Below are 25,648 nucleotides of genomic sequence, written 5' to 3' on the forward strand. Positions count from 1 at the left end.
CTTTCAGGAGCGCGAGATTGCGGGCAATAACGCTGGCTTCATGGGCGCCGCCATTTTGTCAGGCGTGTGGTCTGGAGCTGCGTCTGAAGCGGGTGACAGGGCTTGCTTGCAAATGCGCCTCATGTTGTTTACCAAGGTCCGGAAGGACGTTCCGTACCCGCTTTTAGTCTGCCCAGTCCCTGCACTCACTCCACCGATCAGGCAGCCGCTGCATTCTCCAGCCTGTCAACGAGCCGGCAGTCCGCCATTTTGTCAGGCGAGCTGCGCTTCTCCGCGATTGCCGCTAATTATCACCTCCGCCGCGATGGGAGCGAGTCCCGCATCATACCCGTGGGTGCACCCTACCTTCCCACGTACGTGGAGCCGTTTGGTATGCGATTTGGTGGGGTTTATGGCGGGGAGAGCTCACATTGTTGGTGATCGCCCGGCGGAGCTGTGAATCACACAGCCATTCCGCTGTGCGCCCCCTAGCGCCTCCATCGGAGTTTGGAGAGTTGACTTGCGCTAGCTCCTAGATATAGAGCGTTGCAGTATTCAACTCTCGACGGGACTAAAACTCCGACCACGGTTTTCCTCAAGGAGAGGGTGATGAAAGGAAGAATCTTACACAGGACTTTCAGGGTGAAGAAACATGTTGAAGTTACTTGATTTACTTGTGGGGCTAGCGTTAGGTATTTGTCAATCAAGAAGCCTAGATTCCTTGCCTTAGGCACTGGTGATGGGCATGCTTCAGCTGTAGGGGGCCACCATAGTTGGCTCCATACTGATGGTTTCTGCCCAAAGTCCACAACCTCGTTTATTTCCGTGTTCTGTTTCAGGAAGTTTGAGTTCATCCAGGCCATCAGTGCTGTAAGGAAGTTTTGGAACCACTTCCACACTTTGTGTACCTGACACCACAAGCTGAGTGTCATCTGCGTACGACACTAACTTGAGACCGTGGCTTTTTATTAGCCTGGCTAGAGGGGCGACATATACATTAAACATAGTTGGGGACAAGGCCTCCAACCTTCGCACTAGTACCGCATGATTTACCTTGTCGAATGATGCAGTAAGGTCGAGCAGTACAAAGACTGTCCTCCCACCTCCATCCATCAGCTTGCGGATCTCCTCTGTTGCCATGATCAGGGCAGATTCAGTAGAGTGCCGCGATCTAAAGCCATGCTGAGTTTTGATCCAGATATTTTGTCAGTTCAGAGTTCATGGCTTTCTCCAACATTTTGGCGAGTAGAGAGAGGCAGGAGGTTTGATGATAGTTTTTGGTCTCCTGGTGGTCGAGCGTGTTTTTTTAAATTTAGGCCGAATGCATGCCTTTTTCTGGCTTAGAGGGGAAAGTCCCTAAGTTGGTGATTTGATTTAATAGAGGGGTGAGGGATGTGCTGATCATTTAAAAATGTCAGCACAACTTACATTCCTGATTTTGCTCAGCGATTAAAACTCTTTTATGATTTAATACATCTGAATTTTTCCAATTCTTCATGGCTTCCAGACCATAGTAATGTCTTATGTGATTTGCAGTCTTATCTACTTGCTACACAGTTCTCACAGACCAGGCTTAATGCCACGAATTTGGTAATCCAGATAGTACCGAGTGCGATTGGTTTTACTTATGTTACGGTCAATAAGGGTGGCACTGTTCCCATTGCTTATAAAGCGCATCTTTACACTCCTGTTGAGATGTGTTTTTCATTCACTGAATTTTTTTTAACTGCAGTTCATATGGCCATCCTTAAAGAATGGCCTCACGTTCAAGATAAAGACTTTTTTGTCAATTCCCCTGTGCCTGCCTCAGAGACAGTCACAAAGGTTAGCGTTCCGAATTCTAAAGCCCTACACCCACTTTGGATTCAATGGGATACTTCTTTGACATCTGTTGGGGTCTCCTTCATGTTTGACCGTCCATTACAAACACAATAGTTTCTTCAATATGAATATGTTCATCCTCTAACTTCCTCGCTTCTTCCTCTTGATCAGTATAAATGTATCCTTTATACTGATGGTTCGGCACAACCAGCCATTGGTTCTAAGCAGACTTATTCTGCAGCTTGTGCTATTGTTGTAGGCACTATGATCAATGGTGTTTTCCAATCCAGTTAAATCCATACTCAGTCCCTGGGTGACTGTATTGCGCAGTTGGCCGAGTTGAGAGCTTTACTTCTTGCTCTCGAGCATTCTGTTCCTGAGTCACTCGCCTTTGTAGTGTGTGACTCTTTTTATTGTGTACAATCTTTTAATGACCATTTGCATTTTTGGAAACAAAATGACTTTCACGATTCTTAATTTTAGCACAGTAAAGCAATAAGTGCTTTGGGTAAAGTTGGCGAATCTTAAAGATCGCACACCACTTACACATGTTGTACATACATTGGACCATCAATGTGCGGAAGCGCACGATGTCGGTAATTCAATGGCTGATGAAGTAGCCAAACCTGGAGTAGGCACAACTATGATAGCTGCGGACGTGCCTTCTATGACTAAAATTGATGACAACATTTTAGCTGCCATAGCCGCTTGTCTGGAAGAAACTGTTTTCCTCAAGGATTTACTCCTAAATACATTTATCAGTTAACTACTGACAAAGTTCACATTGTAACAATTCCTGGGGTTGGTGATTGCATGATACACAACTTCGACCGCAGATACTCTTTAATAGTGGCCGCTCATGAAGGCATAGCTTCTGCGCATGCAGGTTTTGCATCCATTGTTTCTCTCTAACAGCCAAGTTATTGGTGGCGAGGTTGGTACCAGCAGATTCACCGGTATATCCTTTGTTGTGTGGTTTGCCAACAAATTAATTATTCTACTGTTTCCCGTCCACCTCCGACACACCTTTAGATTTCAAATCAGCCGTTTGGCTATATTTATCTTGATCTTTGTTTGTACCCTAGTTTCACACAACGCATTCAAATAAATTTTGGTTGCTGTAGATTCTTGCTCTAAATTCCTCTGGGTCTGGCCACAGCACTCGGCTGACGCTTGAACTGTTGTTAAGGATTTGCAGGTCTTTGTCGGAACTTATGCCTGTAGCGCTTTCCATTCAGACCAGGATCTGGCTTTCGCCTCTAAAGTGTACTTTGATTCATTGCAATGCAGGTGAATTTCTTGTCTCAACATAGGCCAGAGGGCAGTTCTGTTGTGGAGAGGCTGAACTGCAATTTAAAGTAGTCTTTAATAGCGAGGGTATTAGTTACGGGCCGTGGCTGGTTAACTCAACTTTATGGAGTTCAGTGAGCACTTAATAACCTCACTAAAAGATCTCTGGGTGGGCGGTCCCCATAAGAAATGGTCTTTGGCGTCTAGATATTGTGGTGGCAGCTGCAACTTTTGACGTGCCTTGCAGGATCTACTAAAATGTAGTGACACTCTGGCTAAAAGTCATTTGCCGCCTTCTCTCCGATCAGATGTGGCTGTTCAGATTCCTGTTCCAGGCTGGCCTACTAAAGTTGGTGATCTGGTTCTTGAAAAGGTGGCAACCCAGAAAGAATGTGGTCCCTCCTACCGTGCTCCTGTTTCAGTGCTTGGTCATCAAGGTATCCAAACTGTGATTTTACCTCCACTTCCATGATACAATGGAAATCGTTTAATTTTCATTGAACATGTCAAGTTACATCATATGGCCAACTCTAAATAGTATGCCTAAAGCTGACCCTGCGCAGAATGTTGCTTTACAGCCCGTAAGCACTGTCCTTGCTGAGTCTCCGCAGCTGCAGGAGGGCGATATTTAGTCTTCAGTTGACTTGTTGCCTGTTACACCTTCTTCACACTCCATAATGGAACTTTTTTATTCTGATCATCCAGTTGACGCCCCTTCTGCAGTGCAAGAACTAAATATCCATCCAGGTTCACAGCCTCCTCTATTTCAGCTGGGTTCTTCTGGTTATTATATCGATCAAGATAACTTTTCTTCAGATAGTTCTTAGTTGTTTTCAGTTTTGCCTCTACCAACACTGCGCATAAGTGTTAAAATGCACTTATCTGGTTCTACCATGGCTATATAGCTAGATCGTATTTACGATGATATTATTGTTAATGTGGATTGGGTTTGTGACTGTTTTGTGACATTTGACTTGCCTCCCGAAATCTGTGATGTAATCTTGGCAGCCAGGCGTCCCTTCACTAAGACGGTATACGCCTGCAGATGGACTAAGCTTGTGGCATGGTGCACAGCAAAGGCTGTGGATCCCCTTTCTGCCCCCTCTTTCTGAGGTTCTCTTGTTCCTCCTTTCTTTGGCCCAACAGGGCTCTTCTCTAGGCACTCTTAAGGGCTACCTCTCAGCCATTTCAGCCTTTCTCGGGCTTCCTGATCAACCTTTTCTTTTCAAGTCCCTTGTCGTAAATAGATTTCTTAAGGGCATTACTCATCTGTTTCCTCCTGTTCCCTTTTTAATGCCTCAGTGGGACTTGAACTTGGTGTTAACCTATCTTATGTGTGCTCCCTTCGAGCCACTACATAACTGTCGTCCCAGACTCTTGACTCTAAAAACTGCTTTTCTGGTGGCCATCACAACTGCTCAGGGTTAGTGAGTTACAAGCGCTGTCTTCCAAGCCTCCTTTTCTAGTTGTTCATCCGGACAAGGTTTTCCTCCGAACTCGACCTTCCTTTATTTCTTCCAAAGGTGGCCGCTTCTTTTCATATTGGCCAAACCATCACTTTGCTCACCTTCTTTCTGCCTTCGCATCCTTCAAAAGAGGAAGAGAGGCTCCACCGTCTGGATCCAAAACGTGCGCTCTCCTTCTACTTGGATTCCACCAAACAATTCCGGGTGGACGACCAGCTCTTTGTTGGTACGTGGGTGCTAAGAAGGGTTAGGCCCTGCACAAACGAACCTGCTCCAGGTGGGTCGTTCTGTGCATCAAAGCCTGTTACTCTTTGGCTAAGAAGGAGCCTCTAGTGGGGCTGCGTGCCCATTCTACCAGGGCGATTGCGCTACTACTGCTTTGAGATGGGGAGTCCCCCTAAATGCCATCTGTCAGGCAGCTACGTGGGCATCGCTGCACATGTTTACGAGACACTACTGCCTGGACAGCCAAGTCTGGAGAGACTGCTTCTTCGGCCGTTCTGTTTTCCAGGACTTTCTGGTGTGATCTTGGTTTGCAGACCCACTTTGGCGTTGGTATTGCTGGGGTATCTATTCTAAGGTAAGGAATTTATAACTAACTGCTTCTTTCAGATGAACAAGTTACTTACCTTCGGTAATGATATATCTGTAAGAAACATAGGTTAGGTATAGATTCCTTACCGCCCCACCCATTCCCCCCGTTCTGCGAGCTGATTTCTAGGGTTAAGGACATCCCTCCAGGGCCCAAGTTTTGTTCACCAGTGGTCGGTGTCTTGCATGGCTCTGCATTCCTGGCGCGGAAAGTAGTGTACAGAGCTGACTTCAGCACATGAGGGCAGTGTCTAAGTAAGTTCTGCGACATCATCCTTGCGACTATGACGCCGATGACTGACGTTGAGTCGACCAATGCCACCTACCACCGCGCAGGGGTACTGCTGATGAAAAACTATCTGGATCCAGTGTGACGCCTGGGGATATTCTAAGGTAAGGAATCTAAAACTAACATATGTTTCTTACAGATATTTTGTCACCGAAGGTAAGTAACTTGTTCTTTAGTTGTACAAAAGTACGAGACTAAGTGGATAATCATCCACAAAAGGAAAGCGAGGAAATATTAGATATTGCACCCATGTATGGTCTTACATAAATGCATGAACACATCCATATTCTTGTGCCAAGTAAGAATATGAATTAGACATTCTACATCCCACCAGTTGCTTAGGAGATGTGGTTTGTAATATCATTTAACGTAGTAAACAGGTTTATTGTACATATGCCCATGGAGATTAAAATAAATTGCGTTTATGGGGGGCGTGGCCAACAGCATAGGGTAGGACGTGCCTCAGTGAAGCTCCTGATGAGCTGCTGCAAAATCCGACATAATTCACAACCTAGACTCCCTAAAACAGCGAATGCGAGATCGGAAAGGCCAAAGAGCCCAGAGAAATAGCCGAATCCCGCCGTTGACGTAGAGGAATTAGCCTCAGAAGAGCCGGCGGCACGGAATCCCTTTACCAAGATGGCGGCCGGCTACATTCCGACGGGCTGAGAACAGTAGTGCCCTGGTCCCGGAATCCGCAACAGACGGTGCCTGCAACTAGCAAAGGCTCGCGGGAAGGAGGACAGCGGCTGTGACGAAGAAATGCCCCGGTAGAGTGGCCCCACGGATGCTGGGATCGGCCTGCGGAAGCGGGCCCCTGGGAGGCACCTAAATCCGGTCCAGAAGCTTGCTCGAGCCCTACGCCAGGCCGCGGAGAAGCCGTGGTGTAAACCTCGCCGTAGCCCTAGACGGGTCCCGCAGACGGAGGAAGGAGAGAAGCAGAGGCGCCCGGTGGAACCTGCTTGACCGCGCCGGAGCCAACTGAGTGGAAGGTGAGGCGATCCGGGAGCTGAGGCTGGCGGAGGCGACACAGGCCTGAAGGGGGCTCGTGGAGAGGGCCGCGCCTCGGGGAACTGGAGAAAGCACCGGCTGGGCTGATGGAGGCAGGACACCAGCAGACGGCCGTGCACGGGCGGCAAAGTGCACCCCAACACGGACAGCACCACCTGTACTACTCCCTGAGCATAGCCACCAAGAGGTCCGGCTGGGAGTACAAAAACCGAGTGAGGCAATCTGGCAGAGGGCGCACCTATGGCAGCGATATACCGCGCAAGTCCCCATAGTTACCAACGCACATGAATATATGGGCTAATGCACAGCGAGGATCGCAACCTCCAGGCTCCAGCCCCACCCCCAGCATGCCGGACAGGCCCTGAAGCGAAAGGCCAGACACAGAGGGTGCGACACAGGGGACCTATAGAGTAAGGCTGGACCCTCGCTGCACCGCAGGCCGCCTAGGAACCCCCCGAACAGACACTCAGGAAGGGAGGGAAACAACGCCACTAAGACCGTCAGTGCTACAAGAGTAAGCGAGCCTTGCAGAGTGCCCATTCACCACGGTGACCCCAACACTCGAGGGAGGCAGTGAAGTGCAACAGAGGGGATGCCTGCAACTTCATAACCACCGCACCAGCTAGAAGAGCACCCTCAGTTGCCGGCACACAAGCAGGAAAGCAGCACAAGTGGGACGCCATTACAAAACAGGCAGAGACCCAGGCGAAGGTCCCCCGACTGGAGAACAGAACTGTAGTGTGATCCCATCACAGGTCACCACCCTCACAAACGTGATCCACGACAACCATCGCAATCCTCCCCCTCCCTCCATCCTCTCTCCCCTGCGAAAGCCCAACAGGCGAGGAGAGGTACGAGAGAGACCCATCCAGTAAGGGGTGAACGCAAAGGGGGGCGAGATGGGGAAACGGGATCCAGTGGCTAAACTCACACGGCAGGAGACCATGGATAACTATGCCATGGCCCAGCCACAGAAGGAGGCGATCCCGGTGGCCTCTGGCGCACGCTCTGATACCGCAATGCTGCTGGAGGCGATACATGAATCTCGGACGGATATACAGGACTCAAGGGCAGCTCTGGAGGTCAAGATCGTCGAGGTAGACTCAGAGGTGCTACTGCTGCGCCAGGGTTTTCGAAATCTGAAGGAGAGGGTGATGACGGCAGAGACACGGATCGGCGAGGCGGAAGATTCCCTCACCACCCTCCGAAAGGACATGGCGGAACTTCAAGCATCACACCGGCAACTGCTATGGAGGGTGGATGACGCAGAAAACAGTGCGAGACGCAACAACCTGCGCTTCGTGGGTTTTAGAGAAGGCATCAAAGGTACAAACGCGGCAGCCTATTCATACTCCAGGCTAACGACAACGTTCCCACAGGCTCAATTCTCGAACTGTTTCGTCATTGAAAGGGCACATAGGGCACTGCTGGCGAAACCACCGGAGGGAGCGCGGCCACGACCGATCATCGCACGTTTTCTCAATTTTGCGGACAGGGATCTAATACTGAGAGAAGCCAGAAAGAAGGGCGAATTACGGCTAGATAACACGAACATTATGATCTTCCCAGACTACAGCCAGGAGGTACAGAAACAAAGACGCTCCTACGATACGGTAAAGCAAAATTGAGAGATCTACACATGACTTACATGCTGCTCTTTCCAGCGAAATTGAAAGTAATTTTTGAGGGCAGGACACACTTTTTCAACCGCCGGGAAGAGGCCTGGCAGTGGCTGGAGGAACGTCCGATACTCCAGGGGGCGGAGGAGGAAGTTCGCAGGATCAGGGACGTGATGGCGACCGCCATCCTACGACAAAGCCCCCCTAAGACCCAAAGAGTCCAGAAACCGTGGACCAGAAGACGCACGCAGACAACTCCATATCCTGGTCCCAGCATGTCGGGACGGAGAAGACCGAATTCAGCAACTTCAGCAGGGAAAGAAGCGACGTCGGGGTCCAGGTTCAGCTTCCTGGCCAGCCGCAATGGCTCGGAGGAAGAAGACGACCCAGATAGCCAAACATCGGACGGGGAGGAGGCGGTAGAACAGTCCTTACATCCCCTAGTGACCACAATCCGAGAGCTTGAGCAGGAGGCAACCGGCCTAACAGATGATCTGGACACTGGGACACAGGACTCGCATTCCTGACGAGGAAGGACGGGAGACGGCTCCGGCTAAGTCAGAATCATCACATACGAAGAGGAAGGGGGGAAGTTTGTCCTTTAACATGTCTTGTCCAGCACGCACACGCACAACACAGCAAATCCCACCACGAGATGTAAGATGTCACCGGATGTTCTTTAGCATGTCATGTCAGGCGCACACGCACACCACACAACAAGTCCCACCACAGGACTCAAGATGTCATCCGATCGCATTCCAAAAATATGCTTATGGGTAACCCGTAAAGAGAATCTGTGCATAAGCGGTGCTGTAAGGTGCTGACCGGGAATGTGAACGGCCTAGGCTGTAAGATCAAACGGGGCCTGGTCAACAACTAGTTGAAAAGGTCCGGGCGGACGTAGTACTCCTTCAGGAAACGCACCTGCAGGGCACTAAATGTGCCTTTCTGGCAAGGGGGCAATATAGAGTCCTGGCTCACGCAGGGTTTACCTCTGGCTCCAGAGGGGTGGCAATCCTGATTAAAAAACATCCACCTATGAGAGTGGCACAGGTATGGACTGATCAACAGGGCATATACGTGGGAGTACTCGGGATGTGGGGAAGGAAAGAATACACGTTTATCTCAGCCTACGCCCCACCCAAACTGCAGGCAGGTACGCTACAGGGAGTATCGGATATTATCCTTAACTCATCAGACACAATTCAAATTCTCGGAGGAGATTTCAATGACGTAATGAACCCTATGGTAGATAGAACAGGTGGTCGCAACAGATCCCAGACCATGACGCCGCTAGCCAAATCTATGACTGCACTCGTCTTCTTGATGTATAGCGATGGATCCATCCAGACGCCGAGACATTTTCTTTCTTCTCCGGAGCGCACAAAGTATACTCCCGCCTGGGCTATATTTTCATGGCGCGGCAGACATTGCAGGTATCAGATTCGGCAGAGTACTGTGCCCGGAGGGTGTCTGACCACTCACCTTTGTTGATAAAGATAGGCAGGAAAAGAAGTGAAGGGCCCAAAGTACTTAGACTGTCGGCCTGGGACCTACAAAACCCGGAAATCCTGAATGGACAGCAAGCCGATGTGAGGGTATACCTGGCAGAAAATATAGATTCAGTGGACTCTAAGGTAGTTCTCTGGGAGGCACTTAAAGTGGTACTCCAAGATAGGGCGCAGTGTAGACTGGCGGAAGATAGGAAAACAGGCCAAGCTGAGACCCAGGCTCTGGAGGCACAGATACTGGTGCTGGAACATGAACACCTGCTTACCAGGGACCCAGGGAAGCTTCGACGCCTCGCTGATGTGCAAGCCCAGTATAGGCAATTGGTGACAGGGGAGGCCAGGACACAGGCGTTGGTGACTCTGCACCGTATCTACGATATAGGAGATAAATCTGGAAGGCTTTTGGTGTGGCTAAGCAGGAAAGAGAGGGATGATAGATGGGTGGAAAAAGTAAGGGATGGTCATGGTGACTGGGCCTGTACGGATGCCAAGATAGCTGACGCATTTGCCGAATGCTTTAAAACCTTCTACGAAGCATGTGACTTAGGGTCCAAAGAGGACGCACTGCAATATATAGCGACCATCGACCTCCCAAAACTTGAGGAGGCTGACCGAACGGGCCTAGAGTCTGATATCACTGAGGAGGAAGTTAGGGTGGCACTGACCAAACTCCGTACAGGAAAGGCTCCAGGCCCAAACGGCTTCTCTGCGGAGTTCTTAAAAAAAATGGCGGATCTTCTGACTCGCCACCTACTGGGCCTCTTCCGGGACGCTGAGGAGGGGAGACAGTTCCCACTGGACCACAGACAGGCCACAATTGTCCCAATCCACAAGCCGGGGAAGCTGGCGGAGGACTGCTCGTCCTACCGCCCATTTCCCTTGTAAATGTGGAAGCGAAGCTATATGCAACAATTCTGGCTCTCCGCCTGAGGGGGGGTCATACCGGGGCTGATCCATATGGACCAAGCGGGGTTCATCCCGAAAAGGCGTTCAATGCTGTCCACTGGCCCTTTTTGGAGGGAGTATTAGAACACATTGGATCTGGACCCAAGTACAGACACAACATTAGTTTACTGTATACCTGTCCTAGTGCTAGAGTTAGGGTGAACACAGCACTGTCGAAGGCTTTCCCTATACAACGGGGAACCCGACAGGGATGCCCCCTGTCGCCCCTGCTGTTTGCCTTATTCATTGAGGTGATGGCCTGCGCGGTTAGACAGAATGTAGGGATTCCGGGATTCCGGGTAGGGCAGGCAGAGGTACAGGAAGAGAAACTGTCCCTGTACGCAGACGATGTTCTGCTTTACGTTACACAACCGGAAACCACGATATCGGCACTGTTCGATGAGCTGGACCGCTACGGCGCCAAGTCTGGGTACCATATCAATTGGCACAAGTCGACACTCTATGACCCCCGAGGACGGAACGAATGGCCCCAGCTGCCGGAGAGACTACAGACAACTGGGGAGGTGTTTCTGTACCTAGGGATATTTATAACGACAGACAGTGACATTTCCTACGAACAAAACATCAACCGTGTCATATGTAATTTCAAAACTGATGCTAGCAGATGGCAATCGCTCCCCCTGACGATTCTCGGACAGGCAGGTATGTTTAAAATGATCTCACTTCCGAGATGTTTATACGCATTCCAAAATGAATACTTCCCCGTGAAAAATAAGGTCTTCCGAGACATTCATGCGGAGCTGAGGTCCTACCTATGGCTGGGAAAGCACCCTAGAGTAGCGCTGGCGACCCTACAGAGACACCAAGATGATGGGGGGATTTCGCTTCCGGATCTAGAAGCCTATTACTGGGCGGAACACCTGGCCCCCATTAATGAATGGATACATGCACCTGCCGCACACCCCACCTATGCACTGGAAAGGCACATTATGGGCACCCACACATCTCTCCACTACATTTACGGGGGAAGGAACAGGCCAGACTATTGCCGGCCACTCAAATCACACTGGGGGCGTGGAAAAGGGCGACGAAAGCCATTAAGTGGGATCACAGACCAACGAAGCAGACGCAGCTATGGGACTGCTCTTGGCTGGAAGAACTCGGCAAGTTAAGAGGGTTTCAGGGATGGGACGCCATAGGCATATCTACTTTAGGAGATGTGACCAAAAGCGGGACACTAAAGTCATTTCCCTCACTGCAGACAGAATTTGGGCTCCACCGCACCCAGTTTTTTAACCCCTTCGATGCTCATGACGAGCTCAGCTCGTAATGAGGCACAGTGGAGCTGTGCTCATGACGAGCTGAGCTCGTCATGAGCCCATCCATTGACATTGACCTCCAGCACAGGAGGAGGATACCATCAGCAGCGAAGGTGTCAAATACATGCAATTGAGGCATGCGTGGCGGGCAGAGGGGGCATTGCAAGAGGCGCTCCCCGAATACGCTCCTCTGGAAGGCCGCCTGCTGCAGGAAAGGATCCCTGAAAAGGCTGTATCCCTTACATATAAAACTATTATGAATAATAGGCCAAACAGACTGGAAGTAGGGGACATGGATGACGTAGACTGGGGTGTGGTACTGATACACCCCAGGGAGGTGGCAATTAAATCACGTCTCCGCTAATACAGTTTAAGGTCTTGCATAGGGCTTACTTTGATAGAGTGCAGCTCTATAAAATGGGGAGAGTGTCCGACCCCTGCTGCCTGCGCTGCGGACATGACAGAGGAGATTTCTTACACATAATCTGGTCCTGCCCGCACATTCAAACTTACTGGGGAGAGGTCACTGCCGAATTAGGTGAGGTACTGGGGACAGACATTCCGTTAGACCCGAAGCTCATACTCCTGGGAATGACCAATGATGTAGACTTAGCTGATTTTCCTAGTATTAGCCCTGGTAGTGGCCAAGAGGGACATAGCTGGGACATGGGGGTCACCAGATATACCACAGCTAGGGGAATGGAGGAGGGGTATGGACCTCTACATGGCGGCCGAAAGGGTCACATACAAAGCAAGAGGGTGCCCGAAGAAGTTCTGCAGAGTATGGGGTAAATAGAGACACTATCATGGACTAGATGGAGGACTCTAAGGAGGCACGAACATGTACACATTTGATTGCCATGAAGGGGAATGGCGTTTGGGGCCGGGGGATCATACTGAAAAGGACTTGGAGGACTGCAAGGGTTGAACATCTGAACTCTGGCACTGGGGTACTGGACCATGGGGAAGTGGGGGGGGGTAAGGGGTGGGGGGCGCGGGGTGTGGCTTGATACTGACATGCTTGTTATGTGTTTTTTCGTTGCTGCAAAACAATGAAAATGTTTGTTTTTTTTAAATATAAAATTGCATTTATAAAAAAAATACAAAAAACTATAAATCGTAGATTAATAGAAATCTGATACTGTGATTTGAAAAGATTTTTGTGTTTTCAAGAGATTCACTTAACCCCAACCAGTCTTCCTTGGAAATCTATTCATATTGTAGGTCTATATTCCTAGACCACTCTTTGTATTCAATGGATTGTCTGCATTACAGACAGTCTGTGGGAGTATACATGAGATAAAAGTACAGAATATAGTTTAACTTTTAATTTTTTCACATGGAAAGCTGTTCAACTTTCTACGATGGAGGATGGCCTGCAAATCTCTGGTTAACATCTACAAATAATGAGCTTATGGGCAGTCACCAGTTTTTTTCTTGGCAGTCACAAAGTGTTGCCCTCAGAACTGTACTCCAATAAACAATCCGTAAAACTTGTAGGAGTGAATTCACATTGTAGGTGGAAATGTTCGCTTAGCCGGATTCTGTGAATTAAATCAGGAATTAAGCACATCTAAGTTCCAAGTATGTGCAAAAAATACCTTTGTGAATAATTCATTTTGTTTTTACTTCAGCAGAAAACTGAAAAGATTCATGAAGTAGAAAAGATGTGCTTTTTTTTAATTACCTCTCAATGAAAATAAAAGTACCAAGTGAAATGCACTTTGAAGTGATGGATAATGTTGACTGTCATATAGATATATTAAATATTCTTCAAATATTGATGTATATTTTACAGGTTTTTTTCTGATTCACTCTTAGACTAATCTGCAAAAATAATCTGAGGAAAAGTTTGCGCAAACAAAAGATCAAATTATGTTTTCCGTCCCAAAATTCATAGCTACTGCATTTTGTGACTCTTTTTTTAGGTATGCTGGTCAAGTTGGCTATCTCATTGCAGGCATGAAAGATGTTGAAGAAGCGCAGATAGGAGACACATTTTTTCTACAAAAGCAACCAGTTGAACCCTTACCTGGTTTTAAGTCTGCCAAGCCAATGGTCTTTGCAGGTATGTGGTATTCTTTTTTAAAAGAAACACAAACTCTGGTTAACAGCATTTGATCCAGCTACTCGATTTATTTTCAGAACAGTAACCAGCTTGCAATTGCGCACTCTTGTCGTCTTAACAAGAGAAAAGTTACGGAAATGTAGAGAATTGCAGTATGAGTTGTACTGGGCACTAGGTAGGCTAAAGCTTTTGAATTTATATCATGGATCCTGATTATATATAATTCTTAGGAAATGCTATTGCTATGTAGTGCAGTTACTGGAATATTGTTAAAGTGTGTAAGAGATAAGATTAATTGTATCAATTTAACCTGAATCAAGATCATGTGGACGAAAACTAGGCTGCAGGCTTGTAGGGTAATAAGGGAGAGAGATTACTGTACATAAAGCAAGGCAAGGTATTCATACACATTTTATAGTTTGTGTTAGATCTGGCTTTTCTAGCATTTTTATCCAGAGACTTTTTGCTTTTTGGCCTTCTGTTTTTGACCCTGTTTTTGTTGGTTTTATGACTCTGGGCACTTTTTCACTGCTGCTCAGGGCTAAAATGCATATGCTCTCTGTGTAAATTATCATAATGGACTGGTGTTTACATGATTGGCTTATGTGATTTACTACTAAGTCCCTAACACAGTGCACTGTGTGTGCCCAGGGCCTGTAAATCAAATGCTGCTAGTGGGCCTGCAGCACTAATTGTGCCACTCACACAAGCATCCATTCAAAGGGGTCTTAGACCTGTTGCTGTAGTGTCTGCACGCAGCCTCAACTACCATGTTGACCTGGCAAGTGCACCCACTTGCAAGGCCCTAAGCTTCCCTTTTCTTGCATGTGAGTCAACCTTAAGGTAGGCCCAATGTACTCCTGTGGGCAGGGTGCAGTGTATGTGAAAGGTAGGACATGTACTGACGTGTATAGCATGCCCTAGTAGTTAACTGCATTGTATTTAGTTTTTCACTATTGAAGGGTTATCTGTCCCATAGGATAGAATGGGAGTTTATTTATAACATCTTATAAGTATAACTTCCCATTGGGACAATGTAGAAAGATGGAATTTAGTATGCCTGAACTCAGAATATAAAATGCATCTTTTAGTAAACATGATTTTTATATTGTGTGTTTGATAATACCACTTTTAGTAAGTGGGTATTTTCTTGCTTACCCTTCCTGTGTGCCTCTGCTGGTTTGTGTATTGACTATCTGGCTTTGGAGTGACAGGGGCTGGGGATGTTCATTTACTGTAGACAGCCACTGGGGGGTTGAGGTCTTTCCTGCCTTTCCTGGATAACTCGGGCTGGGCTGAATAGACCTGGGCTGCATTTGGTGAAGGGGGATGAGTTTTCCTTGCACCTAAATTGGCCTGCTCTGCCTTATACAATATTGTTTCCACCTCCTGCGGGAAGCTGGACCAGAGAGGACAGAACTGGTTTTGACTGAGCATAGAGCCTCTCTGCCACAAGAGAACAAAGAGAAAGGCTGTTTAAATATTGGGGCCCAGACACCAGAACGTTAGATTCCTTCTGCACTCAAGAGGAACCTCTGCCAAGGAGAAGAGCTGGGAAAGCTGAAGGAAAAGTACTGCTGTCTGGGGCTGGCCTGCAGTGGCTGTTTCTACCAAGGAGAGGATACAGACTTTACTGTGTGCTGTGTAACCTGCTTGAAAAAGATCTCCAAGGGCTTGAAGTAGAGCTTGCCTCCTGTTCTGAAGTCTCCAGGACACAAAGTCTTCACTACCAGTTTCCCAGAACTTCTTCCTGGAAGTTCTGAGCTGCCAGGATGTGCATGTTGCTCTTGTTGGGCCTCTGAAGGTTGTTCCCACTGCTGGGAGATGGAAAAGAGACTCAACAAAGAGGAGCGCCTGTTCGCGGCTGGAGAAATCACTGCACACCGAATCCTTGCACAGATCTCTCAAAGTCTGAGATCACTGCACTGTACCGATTTCGATGCAGGCCCTGCTGTGCGGCTGCAAGAACCAATGCATTGTGAGAACACAGCTGGAGAGACCAACGCAGCGCCCTAACTGACCCCTCATTGAGAACCAATGCATCCCCGATCCCACACATTGCACCGGGGCACCAAGTCTACAAGAACGCTGGGGCATCACCTCCCCTTCAGTAAAAATCTGACGCATCACCTCCCCTTCAGTAAGGAACCGATGCGTCAACTCCCCTGCGTGGCAATAAGGAAGTGATGCATCACCTCTCCTTAAGTAGGTAACCGACAAATCCCCTTCTCTGAAGTAAGGAACCAACGCATCACCTTCCCTGCTGCTGTTTTTGTTTTTGATTGTGACTCATCCAAGGTACTTTGTGTTGAAACCGTTGCATCTTTACTTTGCTATGGACAGAACTGTTTTTCCTTCTAAGAATCACATTTTGATTATTGTATGTTGGATCTAGCAAGACTTATGTTATCCAAGTTTTCGTTTTCCCTTTAATTTATTCAAAAAGGTAGTCTCTTTCTTTATTCGTCCTTTTCAAGGGCTCAGGGATCTATAATTTTCTTTTCTCAGTCAATTCGTTCACGAGTCAGTGCTGTCTATTTCGACATTTTATAAACGTTTCCAGCGTGTACTTACTTCGTACTGTTTGAAGATAGGCCCGGAACGTTGTTACTGGCCGTCTTCGCACGAGCAGCAGGCTCTCGAGCCCTGCAAGTGCTGTTCTTCTAGAGCACTGTGTTTCATCTCAATCTGACGGCAACTGCAACTCCACTGCATCCTGATCACGACGTGTTGCATGATCGTATGGTATGATCGTCTTGTACATTCAGGCCTGCAATATCCTTCGGAGCTGGTTTATTTAGCCATTTCCAACATGGTGTTATTCAACTGATTTTGTGCATACGTGTGAGGATTCACGGCTGACAGCTGGCATCTAGTGCGCTAACTTCAGAATCCACATTTTTGCACGAGGATGTCCGGCTTATTGCTAGCATTTAAAGTGCTGTTTTCTTTTGGCACAAGTAATGCGGATTCATAATGTTTGTGATCATTGTACTTTGTTTAGTACGGTATAGAATGTAGAGCACTGTATTGGATCTTGTATTAGATCTTATGCAGTAGTTAGAATGTGGGTGAAAGTGGATTGAAATTCCTATGTCTGTTTGTGCTGATCCTCGGGGCCCTCAAATGTTGTATTGCTGTTGTATTTCCAAGGGTTCAAAAAAAGAACATACTTTGTGGTTACAGACTGTATAAAAGGATTGGGTCGATTCACTGGTAGTTTAAATTAGAAAAAAGTAAACAATTTTTGATATGTTCGTTTGGACCTGGAAAAATAAAAGTGATGGAGGAATTTGAGAGCAATCACTGCAAAAAAAGCATTTTGCAGATGTTAACTGGAAGCCGGTTATTCAGTCCGATTGATGAGAGATGCATATATGATCAGAGATGTAGTTATAAGAGATGCACCCAGTGCAATATGCTCCAGGGCAAAGAGATGTTCACTGGGCCATGTGTTATTGCCCAACCCTCAGGTACCAGGAGACATGCTGCCCCAGATTTGTTTGTAGACCTACAACCAGCAAATGAAGAACCCTAGCAAACAATGGGAAAGTGCTCATCAGTGATTAGACTGGTGATTGAATCATAAGTAGCCTCTCTGCAATGTTATCTATGTTTTCCCTCCCTCGTCCTTGACCTTGATCCCCAAATGGGAGTCCGACCTGTCCTGTAGGGAGCTTATTGGGGAAAGTATGGCAAGTAATCCCAGTGACCCCCTCCAAGATACGCACTCCGGGGCAGGCGGTCACTTTATGGCCTGTCTATTGAACACCAGGTCAAAAAAAAACACAAGTTAGAATTGCACGATCTTTTAACGGATGTTAACCCTAACATAATGTTTGTCACTGAGAACTGCTTTAATTAGGCTTCTAATCCCACTATTTCTAGCGCTATCCCATCAGGCTATTTGATCATTAAAAAGGATCTGCCTGTGGGTAGAGGGGGAGGAATTGCGATAATTTTTAAAAAAACATTTTGTGTGCTCCATTCTCTCCGTTGAGGAGGTAGATGGAGCTGAGAGTCTTGGCTTCCTCTTTACCGCATCCACGCATCAGACTCTGACAGGTGTACTCATTTATAGACCTCCCGGTCCAGCCGGTAGATTTACAAAGTCACTTAGCCAAGTTGTTTCTCCAGTGGCCACTAAATATAAGCATTGTGTAGAATTGGGAGATTTTAATATCCATATGGATAACCTGACAGATCCTGGTCTGTGAAATTGCCGTACTCTTTGGAAATTTTTTATCTGGCCCCTTTATGTTCACCTTCCTACTCATGAAAAGGGTCATATCTTAGATCCGATATTTTCAAATATTCGAATTGAAATGGACACTCCGTTTCCTGTGGTGCGGTCTAACCATTTCCTTTTTATGTTTTAGAGTTTCCAAGATAGTACCCCACTCCCAACCGCATGGCACAACACGCCCTTATAGTTTTAGACCTATCTGCCAGATGATGTCCAAGGCCATGAAAGCAGCCCAGAATCACCATCCGATTCCTTTCTGTGGTGATCTCGAGATTGATGCTCTTTTATCCTGGAGAACTGGTTAGAGCGTTGTGTTCTTGATTTGGCCCCTCATAACACCCGAGTGGCCAAACCGACTCGCGCCTCTACTCCGTGGTTTACCGAGACCCTTAGGAAGAGCAGAAGCGTGTTTAAATGGCTGGAGAGAGTGTGGAGGATCAAGTTCTATCCATAGGACATAGTCGGATACAAACAGACCCTGAAAGCTATTATAACAGAATTTGTGAGGAAAAGAAAAAAAAATGTTCCTCTAAAAGTGAGGAAGCAAGCAATAAGAGCAAGGAAATCTTTAACATTGTCAAAGATTTCTCTACCCCGAGTGCGGTGGGAGTTTTGTTTACCCCCTCTTCTGTTTGGGTAAACCACATTGCAGACTACTTCCATAATAAAATCTGTACCATTCAAAAGTCTTTTACGACACTATCTCCTGTTAAGGAAGATAGTGTGGGGCCTCTTAGTCTGGCCAGTCCTTGCACTAGTTCCTCCCTCACTCAATTTCCTCCTATCTCTTTAGAGAAATCTCTTGAAATTATGAACTCCTTGAAGGCGGCTTCCCCTTCGGACCCCTGCCCAGCAAAAATACTGTCCGCCATTTCAGAGACCCTAAGTCCAGCCGTCAACTTGGATTTTAATTTGTCACTTCAAGAGGGGCTGGCTCCAAGTCACTGGAAAATGGCCAAAATTATTTCCCTACTGAAGATACCCTCTATTGATCGACAGTAGCTTCCAATTACAGGTCTATTTCATTATTGCCCTTCTTTTCTAAAGCTCTATAAAAGTATGTTAATCTCCAACTGACAGAACCCATGGAGGCCAATTATGTACTCCATGATAGTCAATCTGGTTTCAGATCTCATTTGACACTGAAATTGCCTTATTGGAAGTTTCTGAAACCATGAAAGAGCAACTAGATAGAGGAGGTAGTGCTGTTCTGATATTATTAGATCTGCGGCTGCTTTCAATACCGTGCTCATGACCGGCTCCTACAAAGCCTGTCAGATTGCGGCATTGGCGGCACGGTACTTAAGTGGTTTACCTCTTTTTTGAACAATCGTCACCAGGAAATTTGGCCTCCCCCCCCTCCCCCAACACCCCCCCCCATCCTTCGCTGCTTCCATCCGGCCTGTGAAGGTGGTGGTCCCGCAGGGGTCTATCCTAAGTCCGTCACTGAATAACATTTATATGGCTCCTCTCGCACTTCTAGCTGAGTCCCACGGTGCTAGGATAGTGTCATATGCTGATGATACTCAACTGTTTACGTGTGACAAACGCTCTGGTTTTAGAGGCGAAGAGATCAACACCTGTCTTACGGAGGTTTTCTCTTGGTTGTGGCTTAATCAATTAAAGTGCAGCCCAGAAAAATCAGAGATTATGTATTTTGGTTGCCCGCTTTGTGAATTATGGCACCAATGGTGGCCTCGGGATATGTCCCCTCCTATTGCTCCTGTCGGCATTGTGAAGAAATTAGGGGTCAAGCTAGACACTACTCTAACAATGAAAGCCCAAATCCAGACCGTGGTGGGCTCATGCTTCAGCATGTTGAAAATATTTTTTAAAATGTCTTCCTTTGCTATCAGTTGAGTACCGGAAGACAGTAGTCAAAGCCTTGATTACATCTAGGTTGGACTATCTTAATATCTTGTACCTGGGCCTTCCTGAGTACTTATTGAATCGTCTGCAGGTGGCTCAAAATGCAGCGGCTCGAGCCATTCTTATGGTAAGTCCCAGAGCACACATGACAATCCACCTGAGGGCATTACATTGGCTTCCGGTATGTTAGAGGCTCCAGTTTAAAGCGCTGGGTCTAGCTTTTCGGGCCTTTCATGGAACAGGGGCCGTGAATCTTAGGAAAAGGGTCCAACCCTACGTGCCGCAATGGGCCCTGAGGTCCTCAGATCAGTCATTAATACACATTCCCAAGTTTGCCCGCTCTTATATAGGCAGTTGCTCGTTTCAAGTGCTGGATGCCTGCTCTTAGGCAGGTCCAGGACCTGATGACTTTTAGAAGACAGCTTAAAACCTGGCTTTTCCAGCAGTGATTCTTTTTTCGGCCGTGGCTTGTTTCTTGAGCTCCGTTTCTTGTCTTTCGATGGTCCATTGTCAGCGCCGGGACACTCTGTGGAGTAGCCGTGTGCTTTACAATTACCCATTTTTATTTCATTTCACTCTGCAGAAAGTGGATTCCTGATATTCATTTGAAATCCCTGTCACAATTGTGGTCTTACCAGCATGAAACAGCTTCACATATAATTTGTAATATATATACTGCTGTAAAAGGGATTGCGACAAATTTTGCTTGTGGGCTGCCCAGTTTTTGGATTGCTGCTGTGAGCCTCACTAACCGAGTCTTGGACACTGTAATCCCCTTTTCAATGGATTGTGGGTACTTGCTACCAGTGCTCACCTTTTAATACAATGTCAACTGCTGCACAACTAGAATAAGAAGCATAGGTCTGGTTGCATGTGAACACATATAAGGTGAGGGAACAGGACTACTGTTCCACGCAGCCAGGTACCAGCGCATACATAGTCTGCTGTAGAGAAGATCATTCCAGGATTGGGGCTTTAAAATGTGTACAGGCATTCATGGTGTGCATCTGTAGTGCTTTAATGAAAAGTGTGTGACTCACTGTATTGTACATGATGAGCGAAATCTACACAAAAGTACAGTTTTTGCCTATAGACTAGGATAACACATCAATTTTATGGTAAACAAGAATCACCAATATAAATATGATATTGGTTTCATCATACCCTCCCCGGATAATAGTGAGCTCTACAATTCTGCATAACATAGCATATCTGCACCCCTAATGACACTTCCAGTTTTTCATAACTCATGGAGCCAGCTCCCTAATTAACATTTATGGCTGGCTGGGGGAACAAAGCTTTCTCCGCACAAGAGGGCCATTTGTCACTGATTACTTCTGTCCCTGGTTGACAAAAGATTAACGGAAAAATCTGAATTTGCTGGTGACCATTTCACTCTGCACTAGGCAGCCAGAGATCTGGAGTCAATCACTGGAGGGTTCTTCTTTGGAGTTTTGGAGGGAAGAGAGAGAAGAGATACCTTTTTCAGGACTCTGGAGAAGATTGGACCTTTGTAGTGCTGAGACACTCTGCAATTGGACTGAACAGGACTTTCTGAGTCTCCCTTGACTCATGTGGCATTCCCCTTTGTATAAATTAAAAACTCCTCAGGCGATAGGGGAGATTGACGGTCCCTGGGGGCGTACCAGAGACCTGCCCACAGCTGCCAGCAAGGTAGATGATAAGCCAGATACCCAGCGGTCTGCAAACAGCTGCGCCAAGGGTAGAGAGCCCTGTGGCTCCCTTGCAGCCCCCAACAAGGGGTAAGCAGGTGCCCTGCTTGATATCAGTGCACTCCTGAAGACCAAAAGGGGAAAAGCCCCTGCAAGCTTGCCAGAAGATTGCCCTATAAGCACCTGACGCAGGCTTGAAATGTGCATATTTGCTTTTGTATTGTCCTGGAAGGATAGGGGCACTACCATTTTTTGTTCTGTATGTTGGGGCCTACCAAGAGTACAACAACTCCCATAAAAACCTGATTTGAGAATTTGATTTGGAACCTTATATCTCTATTGGTGTTATATTATTGGCCCAGGAAAACTCATGCACAGTATATTGAATATGCTAATGCTTTATTAACAATGAGGAAGTTGACTGTGAAACAATGTTTATATCACAGAATCTCATTGTAAGGTCACATTTCTACTTTTATTACTGTGGCGGTACCCTGACAAAGCCAGTAGGCCCGAAGGTAAGTATCTTCACCCAATCATATTGTGTTACGGGTATGTTGGAGGTTTTGTAGTTTTAGGGTTCGAAGCCTGCTGAAATGCTATATGTTGGTTGGAAATACTTGAGGGGACCCACATCCCATCATGTACATATTTAGGAATTAATGTGTTGTGTTTAAGTAGTGTGGGTGCAATAAAGTACTTTTTCTTTATATAATTTAATGTACTGATTGGACAGGGATTTATTGAGTATTGTTTTTTTCGGACTTAAGGACTAGAGTGCTAGCCCTCACCCTCTCCCCTGAGTAGACCTTGGACTGGTCTGCCTCTAGTCCGGTTCTACAAAAGGGTACTTGGGGCCCCACTGGAAAGAAGGTTGTGGTTATCCCTTTTCATTACCTGAACATTCATTTGAACTCAACGTCATATTGGAATCTTTCTGTGGCTATTCTGTTCATAAATCCCACGCTTGCACTGATCTATTACCTTTATTTAAGTATTGTAATCAAAGCATACTTATATTCTGAAATTCAGAATAATTTCTCTCCTTCCGTGATTACCTGGCAAAAACATTATCTGATGTATTGTTGTGCGGTATCAGGTTTTACCTTTCCTTTCATTGCCTTTTTTTTATAGGTATGTTTCCAACAGACCAGTCTGAATACAACAATTTAAAAAGTGCTGTGGAAAAACTGACACTAAATGACTCTAGTGTCACAGTGCATCGAGACAGCAGCCCTGCCTTGGGTGCGGGCTGGAGGTAAGTCATTTTGTGTTAATTTGTTCTGCTTTGGCATTATGAGTATTCTTTATTTTACTTCCTATGTTATGTTAAAAATTTTTGTAAAGGGTGTGAATACAACTTAAAACTCTCCTCTTCTGTTAATCTTCTCTGGTCTCGCTATTTCTGACACTTGCTGGTGGCAAAGCGCTGGGATGCTCTAGGGTAACCGGGCGCTGTACAAAACCGATTTAATAATAATAATAATAATTTGGAGTCTTTGCGCTAGTGTTAGACATGAAACCTAAGGAAGGTGGTGGCGGAAAAGCAGTTTAAGCGATGGTACGAGATAGTCAGGGGTTTAGTTGCTTTCTGAATTTTAGGAGGTTTGGCTGCGCTCTGTGATGGTCAGGCATCGAATTCCACCATTTGCATGTTGAATAGGAAAATCTTCCCCAAAAAATGTGCCTTCATGATTCTGGGGATGATTACCTGTTCCGCCGTGATAGAATGCCTGGAGCGAGTAGGTAAGTACTATTTGAAAATCTTTTGAAAAAAGAGGGGGCCAGCCTTGCTGGGCCTTATGAGCCCAGCACAGGGCTTTAAACTGGATTCGCACCCTGATTGGTAGCCAGTGCAGATCGTTAATGGTATGGGAAATTGTGCAGAATTTTGTCCGATTCAGCTCATGAGCTGCAGCGTTTTGAAGGGTCTGGAGTTTGTTTTGTAGGTGAATTTGGGACCCTACATATAGTGTGTTATACTAATCTAGTTATGAAACTACTAAGGCAATGATAACGGTTTTCTTCAACTCTATTGGAAGGAAGGGGAACATTCTCGTTCGGATTTTCAAAGTGAGAAAACAGGAGATATCACCTGCTTGATGTGATCCGTAAATACTAGGTTGATGTCAAAAGTAACCCTCAAATTTCTTGCCTTCTAGACCGGAGAGACCAAAGGTTGGGGGACCACCAGGTGGTGTTCCAAAAAAGGTGTTGTTGCCGAAAAGCAACACCTTAGTCTTTTCGGAATTTAGTTTCAAACAATTCTTCTGCATCCAGTCAGTGATGTTACCCATGCAGATATTGAATTGTTTGCCTACTTTTTTCTGATTCAGAATGGACTGATTCAACTATTTTGGTGTCATCAACATTAGGAGAATACTGAAAAGCCACTTTCTCGGATGAGTTCGATGAACGGGGTGACATACGCTTTAAAAAGGTTCGGACTCCGCGAGGATCCCTGGGATACCCCGCAAGGAAGGGTAAAAGGGTCTGAAGTGAAGTCCTCAAGAGCTAATACCTGCTCTATGTTGGACCCATGATGCCAATACTTTCGACTTCCTAGAATATCTGTTTATAAAATATTAATCAATGATTTCAGCAAACTTATCACTGACCTGGGTTTTAGCTTTAGATTCCTTCTAGAAGCTCCTTCTAGGTCCCAAAGAATGGGTACCTAACTACAAGAGTGCCAGATGAAACAAATTGTGGTACACTTTGATAATTCAGTATTAAGTAATGAGATCAGAAGCCTTGCGACTGCAGACCTCCTGTTTCTCTCCCTTGTTCAATTTGTAATATTGTGCTCTGCATTTCTTTCAACTGTGTAGTTTTAGGTGTAGTACAAGGCAGCTTCAGCTGTCTGTCAGTACATAGAGAAGGGCTTTGTGTGAGCCTCATTGAGCCTTTTGTGTGCCTACTTTGCAGTTCTGATTGTCAAGATTCTCCTCCAAGATTGCAGCCGATGAGAACGCAGTGCACCGTGGCCTCTGTCTGGCACTGCATGGGAGTACTTTGCAGGAATTTACCCTCTCTGTTGTTCAGGTGGTGCTGCGTTGTGGGCTACCAACATCCATAGATTGCTGTTGGTTATGGTGGCTATCTTACTGTGTTACTATTTGAATACGGCTGTAGAGTTCAGTCTCAGCACTGAGTATTACAGCTGTCTTAGAAAGGTATTACCATTTTGAGATTGCTGCCACAGTCAGGGCAAATAGCACACTTTAGTAACTGCAAGAAAATATGTTATTAGTTGGGGGAGGATGTGAGTCCTTCCTAAGTAATAAGCCAAAAATCCTGTTGGGTGCAACGAAGAACTTCAATAAATAACATTGGGCTCATCATTGGGAGCTATGGCACAGAGCAGACAGTCTTAACTTAAGGGAAATTTTGTAAAATATGTAGCAGTACCAAAAAAAAAATCTAAAAACAATACATTAAAATTCACACAATCATTTTTTAAAAACATTTAATATACAAATTACACCAAAATCCAATAAGGCGAACCAAAGATCTGGATGTTGGAAGCTATAGGGAAAAAAGTGCCCAGAAAAAGTTGAACGACATTCAGAAGTCACAGGAGCTAGGGTTTGTTTCAGTTTGAACATGATTGAGCTGAGGTCATATACCCTAAGAGGGCTTTCACAGTCAAAAACGTTCTGATTTAGTCTCTGAAATAGAAGTCAAAATCTTCCAATGGAGCAAGGCTGCGCACTGTGTCCGGAGAAGTCCTCTTGAAGTTGAATGGCCATTGGCCGAGGTCCTGCTGAAACAGTTGATTGGGCAGGAAAGGCTCAGAGTGAGAATATTCAAATGTCTCAGCTGCGGAAGACCTGTCCTCTGCAGATATGTTTTGCACCTTTGCCTGGTCAAGATTTTTACCTTCTGATTTATTTATGTTTTTTAATCATTGAGCTCAAAATTGACTGCAAGCTCCTGCGGAAGCTCCGGAGATCTTGGAAATCCAAAAATGTTCTAAGTCCGAAGATT

The 25,648-nt window shown here is 46.3% G+C and overlaps 1 protein-coding gene across 3 annotated transcripts in view; it reads left to right on the forward strand.

Annotated features, from left to right (window-relative positions):
* Positions 1-25,648, forward strand: part of GUF1 (GTP binding elongation factor GUF1) — a 270,588-nt gene that overhangs the window by 107,913 nt on the left and 137,027 nt on the right. For all 3 annotated transcript variants that reach the window (XM_086962692.1, XM_086962693.1, XM_086962694.1), the window contains exons 10-11: positions 13,731-13,870; positions 22,793-22,916. In XM_086962692.1, coding sequence (XP_086818818.1) covers positions 13,731-13,870; positions 22,793-22,916 — 264 coding nt within the window. The remainder of the gene's footprint in view (positions 1-13,730; positions 13,871-22,792; positions 22,917-25,648) is intronic.

The sequence above is a fragment of the Lissotriton vulgaris genome, chromosome 3_1 (genome assembly GCF_964263255.1).
Source record: "Lissotriton vulgaris chromosome 3_1, aLisVul1.2, whole genome shotgun sequence".
Taxonomy (NCBI): domain Eukaryota; kingdom Metazoa; phylum Chordata; class Amphibia; order Caudata; family Salamandridae; genus Lissotriton; species Lissotriton vulgaris.